The sequence below is a fragment of the Nerophis lumbriciformis genome, linkage group LG11 (genome assembly GCF_033978685.3).
Source record: "Nerophis lumbriciformis linkage group LG11, RoL_Nlum_v2.1, whole genome shotgun sequence".
Classification (NCBI taxonomy): Eukaryota; Metazoa; Chordata; class Actinopteri; order Syngnathiformes; family Syngnathidae; genus Nerophis; species Nerophis lumbriciformis.
Genome location: NC_084558.2, coordinates 6,418,123 through 6,439,154, shown reverse-complemented (window position 1 = coordinate 6,439,154; position 21,032 = coordinate 6,418,123). Strand labels below are relative to the sequence as shown.

General features: G+C 44.5%; 2 protein-coding genes across 5 annotated transcripts; one reads left to right on the top strand and one right to left on the bottom strand.

The window, feature by feature from the left end:
• Positions 1-925: 925 nt before the first annotated feature.
• On the bottom strand, positions 926-3,687 carry znf668 (zinc finger protein 668). Of its 2 annotated transcripts, none has more exons than XM_061967572.1 (2): positions 3,598-3,687; positions 926-3,106 (listed from the first exon to the last, which is right to left on the bottom strand). In XM_061967572.1, the coding sequence occupies exon 2, from the start codon at positions 3,096-3,098 to the stop codon at positions 1,161-1,163; it is 1,938 nt and encodes a 645-aa protein (XP_061823556.1). In that variant the 5' UTR covers positions 3,099-3,106; positions 3,598-3,687; the 3' UTR covers positions 926-1,160. The 2 variants fall into 2 exon arrangements, with proteins under 2 accessions (XP_061823556.1, XP_061823557.1); XM_061967573.1 differs by lacking the exon at positions 3,598-3,687 and adding an exon at positions 3,309-3,459.
• On the top strand, positions 3,466-21,015 carry znf646 (zinc finger protein 646). 3 transcript variants are annotated; one of them, XM_061967571.1, is made up of 4 exons: positions 3,466-3,755; positions 4,851-7,314; positions 8,473-9,462; positions 16,768-21,015. In XM_061967571.1, the coding sequence occupies exons 2-4, from the start codon at positions 5,015-5,017 to the stop codon at positions 17,525-17,527; spliced, it is 4,050 nt and encodes a 1,349-aa protein (XP_061823555.1). In that variant the 5' UTR covers positions 3,466-3,755; positions 4,851-5,014; the 3' UTR covers positions 17,528-21,015. The 3 variants fall into 3 exon arrangements, with proteins under 3 accessions (XP_061823555.1, XP_061823554.1, XP_061823553.1); XM_061967570.1 differs by lacking the exon at positions 3,466-3,755 and adding an exon at positions 4,094-4,231; XM_061967569.1 differs by lacking the exon at positions 3,466-3,755 and adding an exon at positions 4,110-4,274.
• Positions 21,016-21,032: the final 17 nt, after the last annotated feature.

The following is a 21,032-nucleotide window of genomic DNA, read 5'->3' as shown; positions in this document are numbered from 1 at the left end:
CAGAAAGCGGCTTGAAGATGTTCTGAAAAACATAATCTATGCCATATTTTGACCACAGAACTATAATTACATGTTATGTACACCACAAGGAAGTGTTTTAAATGCAGGGGGGGGAAATCATAATATGATCCCTTTAACCTCTTAAACCTCTAAAGGCTTAGTTGGCCACATGCGTGGACAGCACCTTTTAGCTCTTATTTCCAAAATTGTGTACACTACTGAATTGGGGTCTTATGGCCGCTTATGTGGACATTTATACTGCCATCTGGTGGTGTCAGAAGAGTATGACATACAATGGAATTTGGGGGAAAAAGTGTAAAAATAAGAATTAGCATGTCACTAAACATGAAGTACACATTTGTGTACTTATGGACTAAGTACATCATATCAAAAGATGATTCTTAGTTTTTATTCTAATTAGGGTCCAATAAGCCCAAATAGCAAAGAGAAATAAAAAAAGCATGTAAACAAACAGCTTGGGCTTAAGAGGTAAAGGCCCAAGCTGTTTTTTTGCATGCTTTTTTTATTTAATTAGAATAAAAACAAAGAATCATCCAATAAGCCCAAATAGCAAAGAGAAATTAAAAAAAGCATGTAAAAAAACAGCTTGGGTCTTAACCTCTTAAGCCCAAGCTGTTTGTTTACATGCTTTTTTTATTTCTCTTTGCTATTTGGGCTTATTGGACCCTAATTAGAATAAAAACTAAGAATCATCTTTTGATATGATGTACTTAGTCCATAAGTACACAAATGTGTACTTCATGTTTAGTGACATGCTAATTCTTATTTTTACACTTTTTTTCCCTTCATATTCCATTGTATGTTTTACTCTTCTGACACCACCAGATGGCAGTATAAGTGTCTACATAAGCGGCCATAAGACCCCAATTCAGTAGTGTACACAATTTTGGAAATAAGAGCTACAATGTGCTGTCCGCGCATGTGGCCACTAAGCCTTTAGAGGTGTTAACGCGCCTTTTGTATGAAAATAGACCCGCTCATTGGCAGTGCGCCTCATAATCCGGTGCGCCCTATGTTCCGAAAAATACAGCAATCGTGCAGCCCTAACCCAAAGTGGATTTTAAAACAACACCAAATAACGACAGAGATACAAGACGGACCATTGATAGTTGAACATGTGTGAATGGAAAAAAAACGCTTTAAAGTCCTTCTTCTTTGATTAAGTAATCGGGTAGAGTCTGAAAAGTGGCGGTGGACACAGGGACGGGGACTGTCAGGGAGATGCTGCTGGCCTCCACAGTGATTGGTGGTGGCTCACTAGGTGGAGGCGGCACAGGTGTACGGGGCGGTTCACTAGGGGGCGGCGCGGGTGCAGGCAGCGGATCAGTGTGGATGATGTTTAAGTCAGTGTGCGAGGTGGCCAGGTGAGTCCGTAAGTGCTTGCGCAGGTAGGCGGGGAACAGGAAGGCCTTCCCGCAGTGGGAGCAACTGTGAGGTTTGCTGCTGGAGTGAATCTTCTGATGTTTGCGCAGGCCGGCCCGGTTGAGGAAGCCTTTGCCGCAGCTGGGACAAACGTGAGGCCTCGGTTTCGGGTGCTGCCTCTCGTGCTCCTGCAGCTCCGCCGGTTGTGTGAACTCCGCCTGGCAGGTCGCACACGTGTGCAGGCCCGCCGTCTTCCCCGCGTCCATGGCGTGGAGATTCTCGTGCACTTGGACTTCATCCCATGTGCCAAAAGTGGCGTTGCAGTGCGTGCAGGAGAACTGAGGCAGGGTGGTGTGGCTGCTGAAGCCTGCTGGCTCCTCTGGTTCTTGTCTCTGCTGCTCCGCAGCGTGAGTCCTCTCGTGTTTGCGCAGGCTGGAGGACACCACAAACGACTTCAAACACTCCCCGCATTTAAACGGACGCTCTCCCGAGTGCACGCGGCGGTGCTTGTTGAGGCTGGAGCGCTCTGTGAACGACTTGTCGCACTCCGTGCACGAAAAGGGACGGAGACCCGTGTGGACCAGCATGTGACGCCGCAGATCCCAAGACGCCACAAAGGCCTTGTCGCAGCTCTGACATTTATAAGGCCGCTCTCCGGAGTGGACGCGCTCGTGCACGGCCAAATCCGCCGGCTGTCGGAATCGTTTAGCGCATTTGTCGCAGGGGTATGGTTTGAATCCCAGGTGGGCTCGCTGGTGCCGGCGGAAACTGGACGGGTCGGAGAACATCTTGCCGCATTGCGGACACAGGAAGGGCTTCTCTCCGGAGTGGGTGCGCAGATGAGACTGGTAGGAGGACAGCTGCGTGAAGCCTTTGCCGCACTGCTCGCAATGATAAGGTTTGTTTTGGGAGTGGATGCGCTGGTGGCAGACCAGCGAGGACGAGCGCGAGAAGGCCTTGCCGCAGTCGGAGCACAGGAAGGGTTTCTCCCCAGTGTGGGAGCGCTCGTGGTTCTTCAAGTCCTTCACTTCCGTGTAGGTTTTGCCGCATTCCTTGCAGGCGTACGGACGATGGCCCTGGTGGTTTCTCCTGTGCTTCCGGAACACGGACGGGTCAGCGAAGCTCTTGCCGCAGTCGCCGCAAAAGTACGGCTTCTCTCCCGTGTGGGAGCGCATGTGCACCTTGAGCTTGGACAAGGTGGGGTAGCTCTTAGAGCATTGGCGACAAGAGTAAGGGCGCTCGCCGCTGTGCTGCGTCATGTGGATCCTCAGGCAGATCGCCTGCATGAAGGCCTTGCCGCACTCGGTGCAGACAAAGGGTTTCTCTCCGGTGTGAGAGCGGCTGTGGTTGCGCAGTTCAGTGGGCGTCTTGTACGCCTTGTGACAGTCGGGGCACTGGAAGGGCCGCGGGGCCGAGTGGGTGCTCTCGTGTTTGGATAATTGCGCCTTGCTGGGGAACGTTTTAGCACACTGAGCACACGCGTGCTCCGTCGCGTGCGCCGAGAGCTTGTGGCCGCGCAGCGCGGACACACTCCGAAAGGCCTCAGAGCAAGACGGGCACTTGAATGACAGTTTGGATTTCGGGGGACGGCCCCTGCCTCGCTTTTTCACGGGCGGATTCTTGGCCACGTCCTCCTCTCGTTGACTCTCCTCATCTTGCCCTGGAGGGGTGTCCTGCTCTACAGGAGGCGGGCTGGCGGGCTGTGGAGAAGCCATCCTTACATCTGGAGATAAATTGTACAAAAAAAAAGTCATCAGCATTATGGAGACACATTATTGTGACAGTAGGCTAAAATGCTGCTTCGTATAATACATGAGAGCGACGATGCCGCATCATATTAAATTAAGTGTACATTATCAGGTGCAACTATACAGCATTACGTCACAAAATGGCTGGCATTAGGACCTTAGGGACAATAAACTCACCGATTAGACGGCAGGGGAAGTCGGCGGGAATTAACTATTTTTGAGTGCGTAACAAGATAACAAGCCGCACGTGTCCGTGACGATGTATGGATGTCACTGCGTTAATAAATCCTGACGATAAATTGCGTATAGTCCACTGTTAGCTTCTATGCTAATTTATTTCGGAGCGGCACAAAATGGCTGGCTTTAGGACCGCCTGCATCAGCTGGCATCATTCGCGCAAGTTTGACTAGGCTAACATAACATTGTTATGGTTTTACTCTATTTAACAAACAAGTTGCACACTTGCCTGGAAAGGAAACATGGAAATTACTCCCCACGCTATTCCTTGTCTGATGAAGCGGTTCGTTTTGACGGTCTGTGTGTGTACTGTGGCTGTCTGACGGGCGGCGCTAGGACCATGATGACGACATTTACAGCGAGCCAAAAGTGAAACTGCCTCTGTATGTACGTAAAGATTTTAATTATTGCCAATTTTATTCATGAATTCTTAACATGTAGGCTGAAGAATCATAGCTGGCTTGGGGGGGTATTTTAAATACATACGTATTAATATAAATTAACTCTCAAAAGACAAAGACAGCCTAAGCCACATAAAACAATGTCAACTGGTAAATGTTTATTTTTGCATTAACCTACGTGAAAACCAAAACAGTATTTGTTTAATTAATTTAGAAATTATTATTATTAAATAATTATTATTTACTACATTATTATCGATACATTATTTCTCTGGGAAGTAGTTTTTTAAGTGACTCTCGACGGGGGAAGGATTAACCGCTGCACATTTCCTGTTCCCTAGCAACAAGAGCAATGTAAAAGAAGAGATGGGAAGACAATTGGAAGAAATATCTTATCTTTAAGCTAACAAATACATTTTTGTGACTAATGAGCTATTATATAATCGTCGGAATGTACATGAGGTGACTTCCAAGGTTTTTACTTGAACACATTTGCTGTCGTTGTGTGAGTGCATATGCTTCCGGTCGTTTTGGTGCAATGTTTGTTTTGCTAGCTAGGATGTGGCTAGCAGTTAGCGCGCTAACCATTAGCTCGGCGAACACATTTACCGGCAGTTAGCTTATATATTTTTTTTAAATGTCAAATACATTCATACATACATTTGTGACGCTGCGGTTCCCAATTGCTGCAGTAAGGCTTTGGTTTGTCGGTCTATTGACACAGCTATAGCCTCTTAGTGCAATGTGTTCAGGTGTGTTTAATTATGTTTCGTCTTTTCCCTTTCAAAACGTGATCATATCTAATTATGAGCTGTAATATGGAATGTTGTAACGATTTGCTGATAATGGGGTTTACACTTGGCTAACTAAGGTATTCAAATAGTTATAAATATCTCAGTATGGTGCAGTGCAGTTATACACAACAAACTATAATTAGAAACATCCACAATGTATCTTTTAAAGGCGGGTTTCATTCATGGAACTCTTATTAAATTGTGCCAGTGTACTAAATGATGATCAATTATATTAGAAGAATGGTTGCTGTATACTAAACTAATATATTCTTTGTTGTTCCTCTCAGCTGCTACTCTTCTAATTGCATGGACCTACTCCCCATCTGCTATTTTCCCCCCAATGGATTCCCTTTGGACTTAAAGAACTGTTCTCTATTGTGAATCAAATGCATCGCCCTCCTGCTCATTCATACACTTCATATTCAGTGCGCTTGTTTCAATCTGCATTGTCATGGCTCAGCACGACACCGCACGGGCGACCGGCTATCCGTGCAAACAGTGCGGGCTGGCGTTTCCCAACATGCCCGATCTACTTGAGCACATGGACGCTCACCTGGACCAAGAGGAGGAGCGCAAATACAAATGCGATGAATGTGGGCGCGGATACAGACACGCCGGTAGCCTCACCAACCACAAAAAGGCTCATGACGTGGGGTCCTTTCAGTGCAGCGTATGTGGCAAGGAGAACCCTAACGCTTTGGCTTTGAAAAACCACATGCGTAGTCACACATCGCAGAAAAAGTACGCCTGCTTAGAATGCGGGAAAGCCTTTCGCCTGGCGACGCAACTTGCCACACATGAGAGGGTTCACCTCATCGTGCAAGAAAAGTGCGAAGACGTAGAGAATGAAACCTCTGATAGTGAAGACAAGACAGAGGTGTTTAATCCGCCATGTGACACCGCTGACGACGGCGACGGCGGCGGCGACCGACCTTTCAAATGCGACTTGTGTGACAAAACCTACATCCACCATCGCAGCTTGAGCAACCACAAGAAGACCCATCAAGTGGGGATGTTTGAGTGCACTGTATGTTTCAAACTGTTCAACAACATGGCTGCACTCTACAACCACCAGAGGACTCACAAGGTCCGAAACGGCAGCAATAGCGGCTCAGTGTCTGACCTCTACACCAACTCCACACTGGAGCAGTTTTCTCCTCAGAGTCACGATGCTCCTGTTAATTTCTGCCATTTATGTCAGGTTCCGTTTCCAAGCGATGAGGAGTTCCAGGAGCACATCCAAATGCATAACTCATCATCCGCATCATTTGGGCTGCCAGATAACGCGGCAGAGAGCCAGGATGTGACGTATGACAGCACGGCTAAATCAAGCTATTTTGCACATCCTATAACTAATCCTTCTTTGTCACTAGTAGATAAGAGTCAAGGTTTTAATGGCCTCATGTATTCAGACTGCGGCAATAATTCAGCACCTCAGGGAGAACCCTCGCTCACGAGTGATGACGTTCCCGCTCTGGCACTGAATGTATCTGACTCAAACGCTGTTGAATCTGCCGAGCGTCCCTTCAGGTGTCAGATCTGCGGCAAAAGCTACCGCCACTCCGGAAGCCTCATCAACCACAAAAGGTCACATCAGGTCGGGATTTACCACTGCTCAGTCTGCAAGAAGAGCTACCCTCACCTGGCTGCACTCAAAAGTCATCTTCGCCTCCATAAAGGTCAGAAATCCTTAGGCCTCAACGGGGATGAGGATTGGCTCTCCTTAGAACCCTTCACTCTGGACGACCAGCAGGGATTATTCCCCTCACAGGAGGAGGAAGAGGAAGACCTCGCAAGCCTGGGTGTCGATCAGGAGAACGGGGCCATGTATAGCGAGCCGTTTAATCAGGAATTACCTCCGGATATGAGCGCACAGCTACCTCACAGCGAGCACTTGATGCAGAGGCACATGTGTGCTGACTGCGGTGAGACGTTTGCAGACATCGCTGGGATTATTGCTCACAGTTGCTCTTTACTGCAACAGGCAGACACCAAGGGGACCTTCCAGGACAGCACCGATATGTCATTTCATGGACAGAACGAAGCCAATCATCAGGGTTACTTTGATCAAGAAAGTATGAGCAACGACCGGCTGAATGGTGACGAAGAAGATGACGGTGATCTTTACCAGTGCTCTATTTGTGGGAACAGCTACAGCAGCATGAGGGCCCTCAGGAGCCATCTCCGAGGACACACTCAATCCCAGTGCACTGCCGCCACCAGCTCCGGGCCCTCGTCCATGTCCTCCCATGAGGAAGCGAGAGAGGACGAGTCAGAGGAAATGATGATCTGCAGCACCTGTGGAGAAAGCTTTGCCAGCAGACAGGACTTACTCACGCATCAGGTTGTGCACATCAAAAACTCAGAGGACATCATCAGTAAGCATGACGAGCCAGGAGGCGAGGAGGAAGCGGAGAGCATCATATGTGGTAGCTGCGGCATCTTTTGCAGCAGCTACCATCACCTTGAGAACCACAACTGCACAGCTAAGAGGAAAGAGGAATCAACAGCAAATATTAAGGAAGAGGATATAAAGGCTAAGGATGTACGAGAAGACAGGAGCAGGGAGGCTTCAAGGGATCGTCGGCACAGGTGTGATCAGTGCGGCCGCTCGTACAGACACGCCGGCTCCCTCCTGAACCACAAAAAATCGCACAAGACTGGCGTGTTCAAGTGCCACATCTGCCAGAAGCGCTTCTACAACCTGCTGGCTCTTAAAAACCACCAGAGGTCCCACTTTGATGTCAAGAGGTCAGTCCCAGGCAAAGTACATTTTAAAACTACAAATGATTATTATATTCTTATCAGTCATTATTTGTTACTTTTTTCTATATAATTAGTAGTGGGATGGGAATAAATCCTGTCTGAATTAGTTTTTTAGAGCAGAAAAACGCTGGAACGCAACATCTAACAGCCGATGTCATGTTTTTATTTTTCAGTACAGTAGAGTATAGTACTACAGTTATCAACAATCAATTTTACACAGTCACCAAAGTTATTCACAACAATCAAATCATCGGTTATTATTGCCATCCCTAATTGTGACGTCGGGACGTAGCTCGGGATGTAACGGTTACCGTTAAAATGATAAACTGTGGTAAAATGTGTTAATATTACCGTTTCAAATTGGAATTCTCGTAAAATCGTGGTTGATTAACACACTATAAAAAAAACGTACCATGATACTGCTCATTTCCCGGAGAAGCAACTTGCTCACTAATCGCTAGCTAGGTTAGTTACAAACAACACCTGTGTTAATTAAAAAAAACATATTAAAACAGAAGTAGACAAACATATGTAAACACTTAAATAGCAATAATATGGCTGTTAAGATGCCAGAACAATATTTAATGTTTCTTCTGCCAATGAACGTGTGCCTGCGTGCGTTCGGCTAATAAATTTTTTTTTTATAAAACTTTGTGAAAAGATTTCTGTGTGTGTATTAGAGCAACAATACCGTAGTACAAATGATAACTAATGATTTTGGTCACAATAACTGTAATATGAAAGGTTAATATTGTTATAGCTCTACAGTCTACACATAGCATTTGACTACTTGGCAGCAACCAGCAGAGAGCGCTATTAGTTCAGGCCCAAACACTTTGCTGCCTAAATGGGCTGCCATCAAAATTTAAATGGAAAGTAGATACGAGATATTTCCAAACATTAAATACCTTAAACCTGGTCACTAGAGGACATTTTGGCAACATCAATTCGTCTTTATGCTTTCAACTTTAATACTTCTGGTGTATACATCATCATATTCCTTCCCATGTACAAGAAAAGTGTAAACATTTGCTAACTTTTTTCAGATAATCCATTAGGAAGCTTATTACAATGTTCATGCCGTCAGCAAAGGAAGGTTATATGTATGCATCATTTTGTCTGTTCCTCCTCTCTCCCCATCAGGCACACTTGTCACGAGTGCGGCAAAGCCTTTAAAATCCAGAAGCAGCTTTTGAACCACCTCAGGAGGCACAAGGAGAACCGGGCCAAGATCCAAGAACTGAATGACCAAATTCAGGCCCTGATGCAGTTGAACAGGACCGGGTTTGAGGATGATGCCAGAGAAAGGCAGGAACAAAAGAGACCGGATGTCGGAGTCAAATCAGAGGACATGGGTGACCGGCGACCGTTTGCATGTGAGCAGTGTGGGCGCACGTATCGTCACGCAGGAAGTCTGGTCAACCACAGGAAGTCCCATAAAACAGGCCAGTATTACTGTTCTGTTTGCAACAACGCTTACTCCAATCAGCTGGCAATGAAGAACCACTTACGCACACACTTTGCCAATAGAAAGCATTCTTGCCAAAAGTGTGGAAGAGGCTTCAGAGGTAAGAAGCAGCTCTCAGCCCACATTTGTGCAGACTCCCGAAAGGGCGGGAGGCGGAGCTCGAGGCAGAGAGCTTCAAAGTGCAAACAATGTAAACAGACGTTTCCTACTGCTGACCAACTGACGGCCCACACCTGCGGCAGATCTCCGCGAAGCGGCAGTGCACAAGCAAACGGTAAAGAGGAGCGGGCGTTCACGTGCAACATATGCCAACGCAGCTATCGCCACGCAGGCAGCCTTCTCAACCACAAGAACACCCACAAGACGGGACACTTCACCTGCACCTTCTGCTCCAAGCCCTTCACCAACCCTATGGCGCTGCGCAATCACACACGCATCCACACGCAGAAGAAGAAGTACACGTGCGTCACATGTGGGAAGGCCTTCCGTCTGGCCAGCATCCTGCACAACCATCAGAAGGTGCACGTCCGAGCGGACGGACACTTCAGCTGCTCGGCGTGCGGGAAGAGCTTCCAGGGAAGGTCGGGCCTTAAGAGGCACCGATGCAGGAGAGGTGAGGCAAGCAGCAGCGTCCAGCAAGGAGAGAACACGGACAAGTGCTTCACGTGAGTTACTATTACTAGCCATTGTGTGTGTGATGTACTTTCATCATATCCTTGGTTTGTTTACACTCACCTGCCACAGCATCTCATGCAGGGGTGCCCATTACGTCGGTCGCGAGCTACCGGTAGATCGCGGAGGGTGTGTCAGTCGATCGCCAGCCAGTCATTAAAAAAAAATGTCCTAAAAATTAGCGATCATCAATCTTCACTATAAAGTCACTTTTGTCACTTGACTGACATTCGCGGCACTGGCTGCTGCGAGCTCAGTATTGAGAAAAAAAACGACTGACAGAAAGGCGAGGAAAAACTCTCGCATCGTACATGCTGTCAAAAGCCTAAAGACCGACCGCACAGTGTGTGCGTTAGAGATGCGCGGTTTGCGGACACAACCGCGGAGTCCGCGGATTATCCGCGGATCGGGCGGATGAAATTAAAAAAAATAAGATTTTATCGGCTCGCGGGTCGGGTCGGGCGGATTAATTAGATTTTTTTTTTTTTGCGGGTGGCAGTTAAACCAATTGGGAAATATATATACATAGTTAAATGTTGTTACCCACATACGAAAAACGAGCAGGCACCTGCTGCATATGCCACAACAGAAGAAAAAAAGAAAGAAAAGAGATGGACACTTTTACGGAGCGGAGAAGGGACGCCTCGCCGGGGTCCGGGACCGAGGCCCCTTCCCCCGAGAGGGCCCCACCGGGAGCCGTAGCTGAGGCGATCCGCGAGAAGGGCCCGACGCACGTCCAGGGTCACTACCGCGCCCACCGCACCGACACCCCGCCTCGTCCGCTTTCGCCGCGGCCGGCGTCACGCGCAGCAGGTAAGCAGTTTACCTGCCCGCCACCCCCGTGGCCGGGGGCTCGTAACATGGGTCACTCCGCGCGCTCCGCCCGCGCAGCTTACCTGCTTGCCACCCCTGTTGCCGGGGGCGCGTAAAAGGGGTCACTCCGCGCTCAGTGCGCTCACGAAAGGGGTGGGGCTCACCCTGGTTGATATAGAGAGCAGGACGGTGGCCATGGAATTTCATTTAAGGTTTGTGATAAACCATCAAACTCATTCGTTAAAAGGACTCTATAGTAATATAAAGCGAAATTTTCTGGACATTATCATGCAAGAAAAGTTTATTTTTGGGATCGCGATCACCGCGTAATGATTTTTAAAGATTGCATTACATTATTAACTGTCCCATGTGATCAGCCAGTGCGATTGGAAGTCCATGCTCAATTATTGCCTCCGTAAATAAAACTTCGGCATTTATCACATCCAAAGAATCTGTTTGGGCGACGAAAAACGTTGAAAGTTTTCCACTTGTATCGCTAGCAACGGCATTAGACTTGTGTTTTTTTTGTCCCAACGTGGTCTTTTACATCGCTAATTCCTCCGTGTCCGATCGAAAAATCTTGTCTGCACAAGGTGCAATACGCGTAGTTTTCACCCTTTTTTTTTTTTTTTAATTAATATTAGATATATAACAACGGGCGGATGGCGGGCGGATGCAGTTCAGATCAAACGTTACATCGGGTGGATGGCGGATGGATGACGACTTTCTGACGCGGTTGCGGATGAGATAAATTGCCTATCCGCGCATCTCTAGTGTGCGTGTATTCAGTAAAGGGCCAAAAGTTTGGACACGCCTTCTTATTAAACATGTTTTCTTTATTTTTAAAGGGGAACATTGTCACAGATTTCTTTGACTTTATCGTTGGAAATGCATCTGCTTTGAGTGTCGCAGGATATCCACACATTCTTGCCATCTCTGTCGTAGCATAGCTTTCGTCGGTAAGGTGTGCGGAACAAACGTCCAATTTCTTGCCACTTTCGCATCTTTGGGCCAGTGGTGCAACTTCAATCCGTCTCTGTTCGTGTTGTTACACCCTCCGACAACACACCGACGAGGCATGACGTCTCCAAGGTACGAAAAAACGGAAAATAACAGAGCTGATTTGACTCGGTGTTTGAGAAAATGGCGGATTGCTTCCCAATGTGATGCCACGTTGTGACGTCATCGCTCCGAGAGCGAATATTAGAAAGGCGTTTAATTCGCCAAAATTCACCCATTTAGAGTTTGGAAATCGGTTAAAAAAATATATGGTCTTTTTTCTGCAACATCAAGGTATATATTGACGCTTACATAGGTCTGGTGATAATGTTCCCCTTTAAACATGTTTTCTTTATTTTCATGACTATTTACATTGTAGATTGTCACTGAAGGAATCAAAACTATGAATGAACACATGTGGAGTTATGTACTTAACAAAAAAAGGTGAAATAACTGAAAACATGTTTTCATATTCTAGTTTCTTCAAAATAGCCACCCTTTGCTCTGATTACTGCTTTGCACACTCTTGGCATTCTCTCGATGAGCTTCAAGAGGTAGTCACCTGAAATTGTTTTCACTTCACAGGTGTGCTTGAAGCCCATCGAGAGAATGCCATGAGTGTGCAAAGCCGTAATCAGAGCAAATTTTAACCTGTTGATCCTGGACCCACAGCAGAATGTAGTTTAATGTTGGAGCCAATCCCTGTGTTGTTTGGGACCCACCACAAGAGAGGCGGATGACCCTTTTTCATGTCGGGGGGGTCATTTCAGTTTTTATAAAGTCCTCTGAGGGTCATACTAAGTGTAGGAAAAATATGATGCATCAATAGAACACATGTTTATTATTATCATACACTATAAAGGCGGGGGAATCTCATTGGAATCCTCCAAATCCCAGCTGAGATTTTATGTTCCGTGTAGTATCTTAAGATCTTAGTATTTGGGTTAAGGGTCTTTTTTTCACACTTCCTCTGAGCTTTGACTTGTTTTTGGAACTGCATGGCATACCACATCAAACGCATACGGCCAACAGGCCTTAAACTTTTTAGTTCCTCAAGGGGTCTCAGATTGCTTGTATTCTGTCACGTGACTTCTTCCCAGAAGTGAAAACAGTGGTGGTCAACCAAGCTAAGATGGCTGTTGTACAGCAAGCAGTGCGCGAACAATCTGAGTACAAAAGAGGCTTAAATCTTCCTGCAAAAGCAGATACGTGTGAAAACTCTTAACTATGCAATGGAAAAGATCCCTGTACTTTTATCAAAAAAAAGATTTGTCGAGTGATATCAAGGATTATATGTCGGTCGCGTTCCCAGACATGTCAAACATTACAAAACAGATGAAAACCTGGAAAAGCATGGAGTCTGCAACTTCTTTATGTGTGGCTGGTTCAAGGTAATTGGTATCAAGACTCTTTTGTATAAATATGCATTGTTTTTGCTCAGGTAAGTTTGCATTTCATGATTAAATTTTGCGTCTACTGATTTTTGTTGCTGTTGCACGCACCGTTTATGAGTAGCGTGTTTTTCCCCATCTTTATCAAAATATAACTATAGATGTCAACATTGTGTATGTGCTGAAATATTTATTAATGATTGCTGCCTTTGGTATAAGCTTAACTATTTCAGGTTTTGCTCACATTTGCTTTTCTTTTATTTAGACTGGCCATGTCGAGCTTTTTGAAACACTAGTAGCAAACATGTGTTTAAGAAATACAAATAATAACAAGATATTGCTTAAATGGGAAATAATAAACGTTAAAAGTATATCAAACAAACCTCTAACGATGTGATCACTGCAAACTCATGTATTCTTTGACTCTGCTCCCTTGGACTGGAGTGTAAGCTGCTTTTCTTGTCTTTGTTTCGTAAATCTTGCAGGCTTTTATCCTTTTCGCGATTTGAACGTTTCAAACAGCCGAAAACAACACAAGCATAGGGCGTTTTTTTGTTCGAGAAAGGCTAAATGGTACCCATTGAGAACAGCTAGCTTGACCACCCCAAATATTTAATGGGCTTGACGTGAGTCGGACGTGACGTCAGTAAAATCCAAGCAATTGAACTCGATCCATACTCCCAAAGGATCCAAATTTTTGCACATGACAAGAAAACGTGTGGCGCCCCCTACGGGTTCTACTTTAAGTGCTTACATGTAATAGAGTTTGATCATCATTGGACAAGTGGTTATAGACCAGTGTTTTTCAACCTTTTTTGAACCAAGGCACATTTTTTGCGTTGAAAAAATGCGAAGGCATACCACCAGCTGAAATCATTAAAAAAAACGAAACTCAGTTGACAGTAAAAAGTCGTCGCAATTGTTGGATATGACTTTAAACCATAACCAAGCATGCATCAATATAGCTCTTGTCTCAAAGTAGGTGTACTGTCACCACCTGTCACATCACGCCGTGACTTATTTGGACTTTTTTGCGGTTTTCCTGTGTGAAGTGTTTTAGTTCTTGTCTTGTGCTCTTATTTTGGTGGGTTTTTCTCTTGTTTTGGTATTTTCCTGTAGCAGTTTCATGTCTTCCTTAGAGCGATATTTCCCGCATCTACTTTGTTTTAGCAATCAAGAATATTTCAGTTGTTTTATCCTTCTTTGTGGGGACATTGTTGATTGCCATGTCATGTTCGGATGTACTTTGTGGACTCCGTCTTTACTCCACAGTAAGTCTTTGCTGTCGTCCAGCATTCTGTTTTTGTTTACTTTGCAGCCACTTCAGTTTTAGTTTCGTTCTGCATAGCCTTGCCTAAGCTTCAATGCCTTTTCTTAGGGGCACTCACCTTTTGTTTATTTTTGGTTTAAGCATTAGATACCCTTTGACCTGCACAACTGCTGTTTCTGACATCTACAAATCAATTAGCTACCGGCTGCCACCTACTGATATGGAAGAGTATTACACGGTTACTCTGCCGAGCTCTAGATAGCACCGACACTCAACAACAACACATCATTTGCCGACTATAATTACTGGTTTGCAAAAAAGATTTTTAACCCAAATATGTGAAATTAGATCATCTCTCATGGCACACCAGACTGTATCTCACGGCACAGTGGTCGAAAAACACTGTTATAGACAAATGGACAATTTATTGCTAAGTCACAAAGATGTTTTGATCGATGTTTTTTTGTTTTGTTTTGTTTTTAAACCAATCCAGTTTCACACACGTGCTTGTTAAGATGTTAGAAATGACAAGTCAATCTAAAGGTGGGGTTTCGTAACAGCACCACAATGTGGTGTATTTGTCAGAATATTAACATACAGGGCAAGATATTTTTTGTGGTCCCATTTCCATCTTTAGTATTACTCGCGTAACACTAGACCAGTGATTCTTAACCTTGTTGGAGGTACTGAACCCCACCAGTTTCATATGTGCATTCACCAAACCCTTCCTTAGTGAAAAATAACTTCTTCTTTTTTCTTTTTTTTTCAAATTCAAGACAAAGTTATATGTTTTTGGTAACACTTTAGTATGGGGAATATATTCTAAGTAACAAAGACTTAATTTAGAGTTATTTGGTTAGGGTTAGAGGGTTAGGGCCAGGGTTAGGGTTATAATAAGGCCATGCCGAATAAGGCATTAATAAGTACTTAATAATGACTAGTTAAGAGCCAATATGTTACTAATTTGCATGTTAATAAGCAACTAATTAATGGTGAATATGTTCCCCATACTTAAGTGTTACCATGTTTTTTTACTGGTGCACAAAATGAACCGTGCATGAACATCACCTTGTTCAAAGAACAAAACCAACACAGTGCATAAACTCACAACAAATTACACACCTGCAAATCAGTGTGACTTCTGCTGTTGCCGTATCCGTAATACGCCAATAGGGAGAAGTTTTTATTTACACGATGAGTCGGGTGTGTCTTGACCTCTGCTGAACCCCTGAGCCCGACTCACCGAACCCCTAGGGTTCGATTGAACCCAGGTTAAGAACCACTGCACTGGAGGCTTTAGGTCTGCAACCCAGTGAGTATTGTCAAAGTGTGTGGCTTATAAAGGTGACGATGTGGGTGTTGTTTCTTCTCTTTTCATGTTAAAAAACATTAAAAAAGTCGTAAAAGGGGTTTTTATGCTCTAGCTATAAAAATCTTACATTTATAATTAATAATTCCTACTTTGCAGAAATGTGTTTACCACGACCAGGCCAGGAACCAATTAACGACGATAAACGAGGGATTACTGTATTATTCTTTGCAACCAGCAGTAGTTTAGTAGCTAATATGAAAATATATTTAAAAAAAAGATTAATAGGCCCAAAGGAGAAAGAAAAGTGTTCAATATCTCCTACCACAGACAAGAAAATTAAAAACTGCTATTGAAAAAGTTAACAAGATAGCATTAAATTGTCAAAAAAAAGAATGTTCTTTAGACATATATTTAGGCTACAACATAAACTTAAATAGTATGATTGTTTTAGAAATACAGTCATAAATTTGTCATTAGGACAGCGTTCGAAGTAATGCCAAATTAGTAATTATCTCTGTGGGCTTTAGAATGGACGTGGCCATGGTGCTGCTAAACAATTTCTAAATATTACAAAGGAAATGTTGACTCCATCCATCCGTTTTCTTCCGCTTATCCGAGGTCAGGTCGCGGGGGCAGCAGCCTAAGTAGAGAAACCCAGACTTCCCTCTCCCCAGCCACTTTGTCCAGCTCCTCTCGGGGGATCTCGGAGCGTTTCCAGGACAGCCGGGAGACATAGTCTTCCCAGTGTGTCCTGGGTCTTCCCTGTGGCCTCCGACCAGTCAGACGTGCCCTAAACACCTCCCCAGGGAGGCGTCCGGGTGGCATCCTGACTAGATGCCTGAACCACCTCACCACTCCTATGAGTGGTGAGCCCATTGGAGGGCTACCAGGCACTCGCCATCGAGCCCCACTTCCGGGTCTGGCTCCAGAGGGGGGCTCCAGAGGGGGGCTCCAGAGGGGGGCCCCAGTGACCTGTGTCCGTGCGAGGGAATTCTGAGTCCTGGTTGTTTCTTCATCAGAAAGGTCTTCGAGCTGCTCTTTGTCTGATCACTCACCTAGCACCTGTTTGTCTTGGGAGACCCTACCAGGGGGCATACCCCCCTGGACAACAAAGCTCCTAGGATCATTTTTGACACGCAAACTCCTCTACCACGATAAGGTGGCAGCTCAGAAAGGAGGACATGTTGACTCACCATTGAATAAAAGTTCAACAGAAACTAAATATATTTGTAACCTTGAGGTAATTTAGTCCGTAGTTGTAGTTGCAGAGCACGGTGAGGATCAGCTACTGAAGTGACCGCTCGCCATCATCATGTGACCCCTTCTAGTGATTGTGGCACCTCGTCAACCTCATAGTGTTTATGCCAAGGATGGGTGCATATTTTGGAAGAATGATTACCATTTTGTGCGCTGCAGTTCAGGGCTAGAAGAGTTGCACACACCTTATGGGAAGTCCTGATCTTTCCACATTAGGAGTGGATGTGATTTTGTTACCAATGTCTTCCTGTTGCAGGTGTGACCTCTGCGGCCGCTCCTACCGCCACGCCGGCTCCCTCCTCAACCACAAGAAGACGCACTCAGAAAACCTCCACCACTGCACCTTGTGCCTGCAGACGTTCCCGGACCCCCTCACGCTGCAGATCCACTCCCAGATGAGGCGCCATTGCTGCCCGGACTGCGGCAAGACCTTTTGTCTGGTCTCGCACCTGCAGAGCCACATGGAGACGCACTCCAAAGTGCGCTCCGGGCGCCACGCAGCCGAGGGAGAGCCTGAAGAATTGGGCTGGGACTTGGCGGCTTCCAAGGAGGTGCCCCCGCCTTTATCCCATCTCCCCGAAAGCGACGCGGCAGAGAAGGAGGAGAAGAGCCACGTGTGCGAGCACTGCGGTCGCACTTACCGCCACGCCGGCTCTCTCCTCAACCACAAGAACAGCCACAAGACGGGCTCCTTCTCCTGCGCCGTGTGCTTCAAGGAGTTCACCAACCTGATGGCCCTCAAGAACCATCGACGCATTCACACGGAACCCAAACGCTACCAGTGTCTGGAGTGCGGGAAGGCGTTCCGCGTGTCCACGCAGCTCATTTGTCACCGCAGGATCCACAGCAAAGAAAGACCATTTAGCTGCTTGCTGTGCGACAAGAGCTTCTCCAGCAAGTCCAACCTGAGGCACCATGAGAGGATGCACCAGAACCAGCAGTCCTTTGACTCCGCCTCTTTTAGCTGGGACGCTAACACCTTCATGGGCTTGGACATGATGGGCTCCTTCCTTTGAGCAACATTTTACCTCCGATTATTTCAAGCAGGACTTTTGGACCTAAAAGAAACTCTTAACGTCAAATACCTCCTAGTTGGTTGTTGGAAAACTCCTAAATAGCTCTTCTAGTACTACTACTACTAACATTACCCTTCAAGTCCATGGTTCTATGCTAAAAGCATCTTCTTTATTTATCTACTGTACTTGTATGTGTGTGGAAGTAGGAGGACTCTCTATGAATGTTGTCTTCTGTAGCTTTTGACAAACTGGATGGCAGGAATGAACACAAACAAAACAAAACAAGAAGTCTGTCCTTTTTATCCACAGTGGCAAAGCAAGAGTCCTATTGTTTTTGGATGAGCCATCAGAAGTTACATTGGTGCATTTACTTGCTTTTCTTCAGTTTTCCCTGTCAAAGCGAGCACTTCATTGATGTTAGCCGATAGCCAACGTAAGTCGACTAAAATGAGCTAATGTCATTTATTTGTTTTTAAACTTCCGGGGTTTGTCTTTTTAAGGTAACAACTTTTTTTTTTTTCCATTTTGAACTGACTTCTCGGTACACACAAATGTAGTACTTTTGTACTACCTGACCAAGTGTTATGTACATGTTTTAATATGTTTAAGTAACTGTTGAGGTGTTATTGTGTAAAAGTTGACTGTACTAAACTTCACACAATACAGTGGCTGTAGAATATAAATACACCCTTAAAAAACATGTTTTGGTATCATTGAAATAGAAATAAATCTTACATCATTTAAATATGTTTTTAAAATATTGTTGTAGACATTTAAATTATAATAGGCATAGAATAAAATATTTTTCATTATATTTAAAAATGTTACGACCTGTAACTGCTACATTTCTATTTAAATTGGTGCTGTCAAATGATTCACGTTTTTAAACGGATTAATCACACTTGAAATTGGATTAATCATGATTAATCACAGGTTTAAATTTAAATGAACTAAATAACATTTTTTTAAAAAGAGCCCAATATTTGGACACAAATGCAATTTTATTATCAGAATCTCACCCAGGAACAATTTTAAATGTATTACTTAATATTTGGTAAAAAAACTTGGTAACAATTTTATCTAAAGCACAGTCAGGGTGTATTTTGAAGTGAACTTTTCCAGCGAGTACAACAGTCGATGTCTCTTTAATAATGTTTGCGCTAATTTATTGACCAGGGGCCTCATGTATTAAGTGTTGAGTGGATTTCCTACAAAAAATTGACATACGTTCAAATCCAGAAAACAGCGTACGCAAGAAAAAAAAGTGTGTGAAAGCACAAATCCAAGCTTTTTTCTTTGTTTCGTCGCAATCAACGTGGTATTGATTGGCTGGGCACGCCCGGGCCACTCCCCCTTAATCAATATGCGAGTCATAATGAAATTAACCATGTGCCTGGGATGTGCACGCGCTGCCCAATCAAAATTCAGTAGGAGGTGCTTTTTTCTTATGTTTCCAGCTAAGGAAAGAGGGTTGAATGGAAAAGCGTGTGTGAGGCTGTCGATGAGTCAGAACTGCACACAGGAACAAATAAATGCGTGGTACAACATCAACAAGATGCATATGCATGGCCAACACAGGCGAGTGTAGCGGAGATAAAATAGTGTTGCGGCAGTTTAAATAGTCGCTGCGATGTAGAAGAGGGAAAGTGACTCTGATTACCTCCAATATAAATCTGATTTGTGTAACTGACAACAAAATGTGTTCATACAGTAGCCTGCTCGCAGCCAGATTAGAGTTTCATGTGAAACTTAAGTAATATTTGGTGTACAATCTTTTAATTTAAACATGGCAGCATGGTGCTTAGAGTGTCCGCCCTGAGATCGGTAGGTTGTGAGTTCTAATCCCGGCCGAGTCATACCAAAGACTATTAAAATGGGACCCATTACCTCCTTGCTTGGCACTCAGCATCAAGGGTTGGAATTGGGGGTTAAATCACCCAAAAATGATTCCTAAGCGCGGCTGCTGCTCACTGCTCCCCTCACCTCCCAGGGGGTGAACAAGGGGATGGGTCAAATGCAGAGGACAAATTTCACCACACCTAGTGTGTGTGTGTGTGTGTGAGACTATCGTTGGGACTTTAACTTGTTTGATTATTCAATTTATTATTATAACATAGGAGAGCTTCTTGCAGTATCAGCCACCTGACACAAAGCTAAATGAATAGACATCCTCATTAATACTTATATGAAGCATTGAATGCATTGGTGAATAAGTGAATTTAGGTCCCTTGCCTCAGTCTTTTTTGTTTTACATTGTTGAAGTCAAAGGCCGGAGGACCACGTCTGTGTAGGGCTACAGTATCCCCTGCGTGTGGAAATGTGCGTACGTGAAGCGTGACGTTGGCGAGAGGCAGCGCACATTTCAAGTTCACTCTTGATACATTTCAACTTTGCCGCGAAAAAGGGTTTACGGCAGGTTTTTGGGTGTGCACAAGCTTAATGCATGAGGCCCCTGATCACTGAGGGGCTGCACATCTCCCCTCAGCCTTTCAGGTAACCAAGTAGAGGAGTATGTGTGGGCCAAATAGATTGCCTGATCAATAAATACACGATAGTTTTGTGTGATTAAACACGAGTAAACTTGTTTTTGACAGCCCTAATTTAAATGTGTACACTGTATATAAACACAGCGGTGTGCTCGCTTTCTGTACTTTTTTGTCTTATTGACGATTACGGTCTTGACCCGAATGCAAGACGACTATTTTTCAAAGACATTTATTTTAATTGTTATTAAAAAAAAAAACTCTGACTCGTTTAGCACCCCCCCCCCTCGTTGAATGAATCTATACAGCATACAAAATTACTCATCTTTTTCAGACTTTTTTCTCAGGCAAAAACTGCGTCTTACGTTGGGGTCCGTAGGGCATTTCCCGCATGGATATTTCAAAGCACAAGGAGGACCAATCTGAGAAAGATGTGCAGTTATTGGCTTTTGTGCCTCGACAATTTTTTATTTTTTTTTTAAACATTATTTTTCCTGCCTTATATTTGCCAGTGCTTGTACATATGAAATACCTCGTTGTAGGCTGTATTGTAGTACAGTATAGTAGTAAGACACTGTCCACAGAGCAGTTTGCAGCGTGAGATTGTTTTGCACCTTTGGTGGAGGCCAGTAAAGAAATAATGCAGCCAACATGACCTTTTTGTTAGCTCTTCTACTGCAGCAGTACATTCAAAGTATTCAAGACTGTTGTTTTTACTATTATTTGTCATCTGAGTGTCATTCGAATTCACCTTGGTAGCCTACTTGCAAAGCAACACATGCACATTAAAACTAATAATTAGTTTATTTTTGCTTTAATGTTTCCTACACCTGTTATTGTTTTGACAGCGCAATACAATGAAGTATCCACTTGACGGTTGTGATAGTTAGTCTCGTAAAAAGATGGAGAAAAAAACCCAGCCATGTAATGGATTTTGCTCAGTATTGAAGTCATATTTCTATACTATTTTGTCACTGAAGTGTAGATTTCTACATCATTTAGAATCTAAGCTAGGACTTAAG

Coding starts and splice junctions, on each gene's coding strand:
- znf646 (XM_061967571.1), top strand. CDS start 5,015: ATGGCTCAGCACGACACCGCACGGGCGACCGGCTATCCGTGCAAACAG. Junction 7,315..8,472: donor TCCCACTTTGATGTCAAGAG/GTCAGTCCCAGG, acceptor TCTCCCCATCAG/GCACACTTGTCACGAGTGCG. Junction 9,463..16,767: donor AACACGGACAAGTGCTTCAC/GTGAGTTACTAT, acceptor TTCCTGTTGCAG/GTGTGACCTCTGCGGCCGCT.
- znf668 (XM_061967572.1), bottom strand. CDS start 3,098: ATGGCTTCTCCACAGCCCGCCAGCCCGCCTCCTGTAGAGCAGGACACC.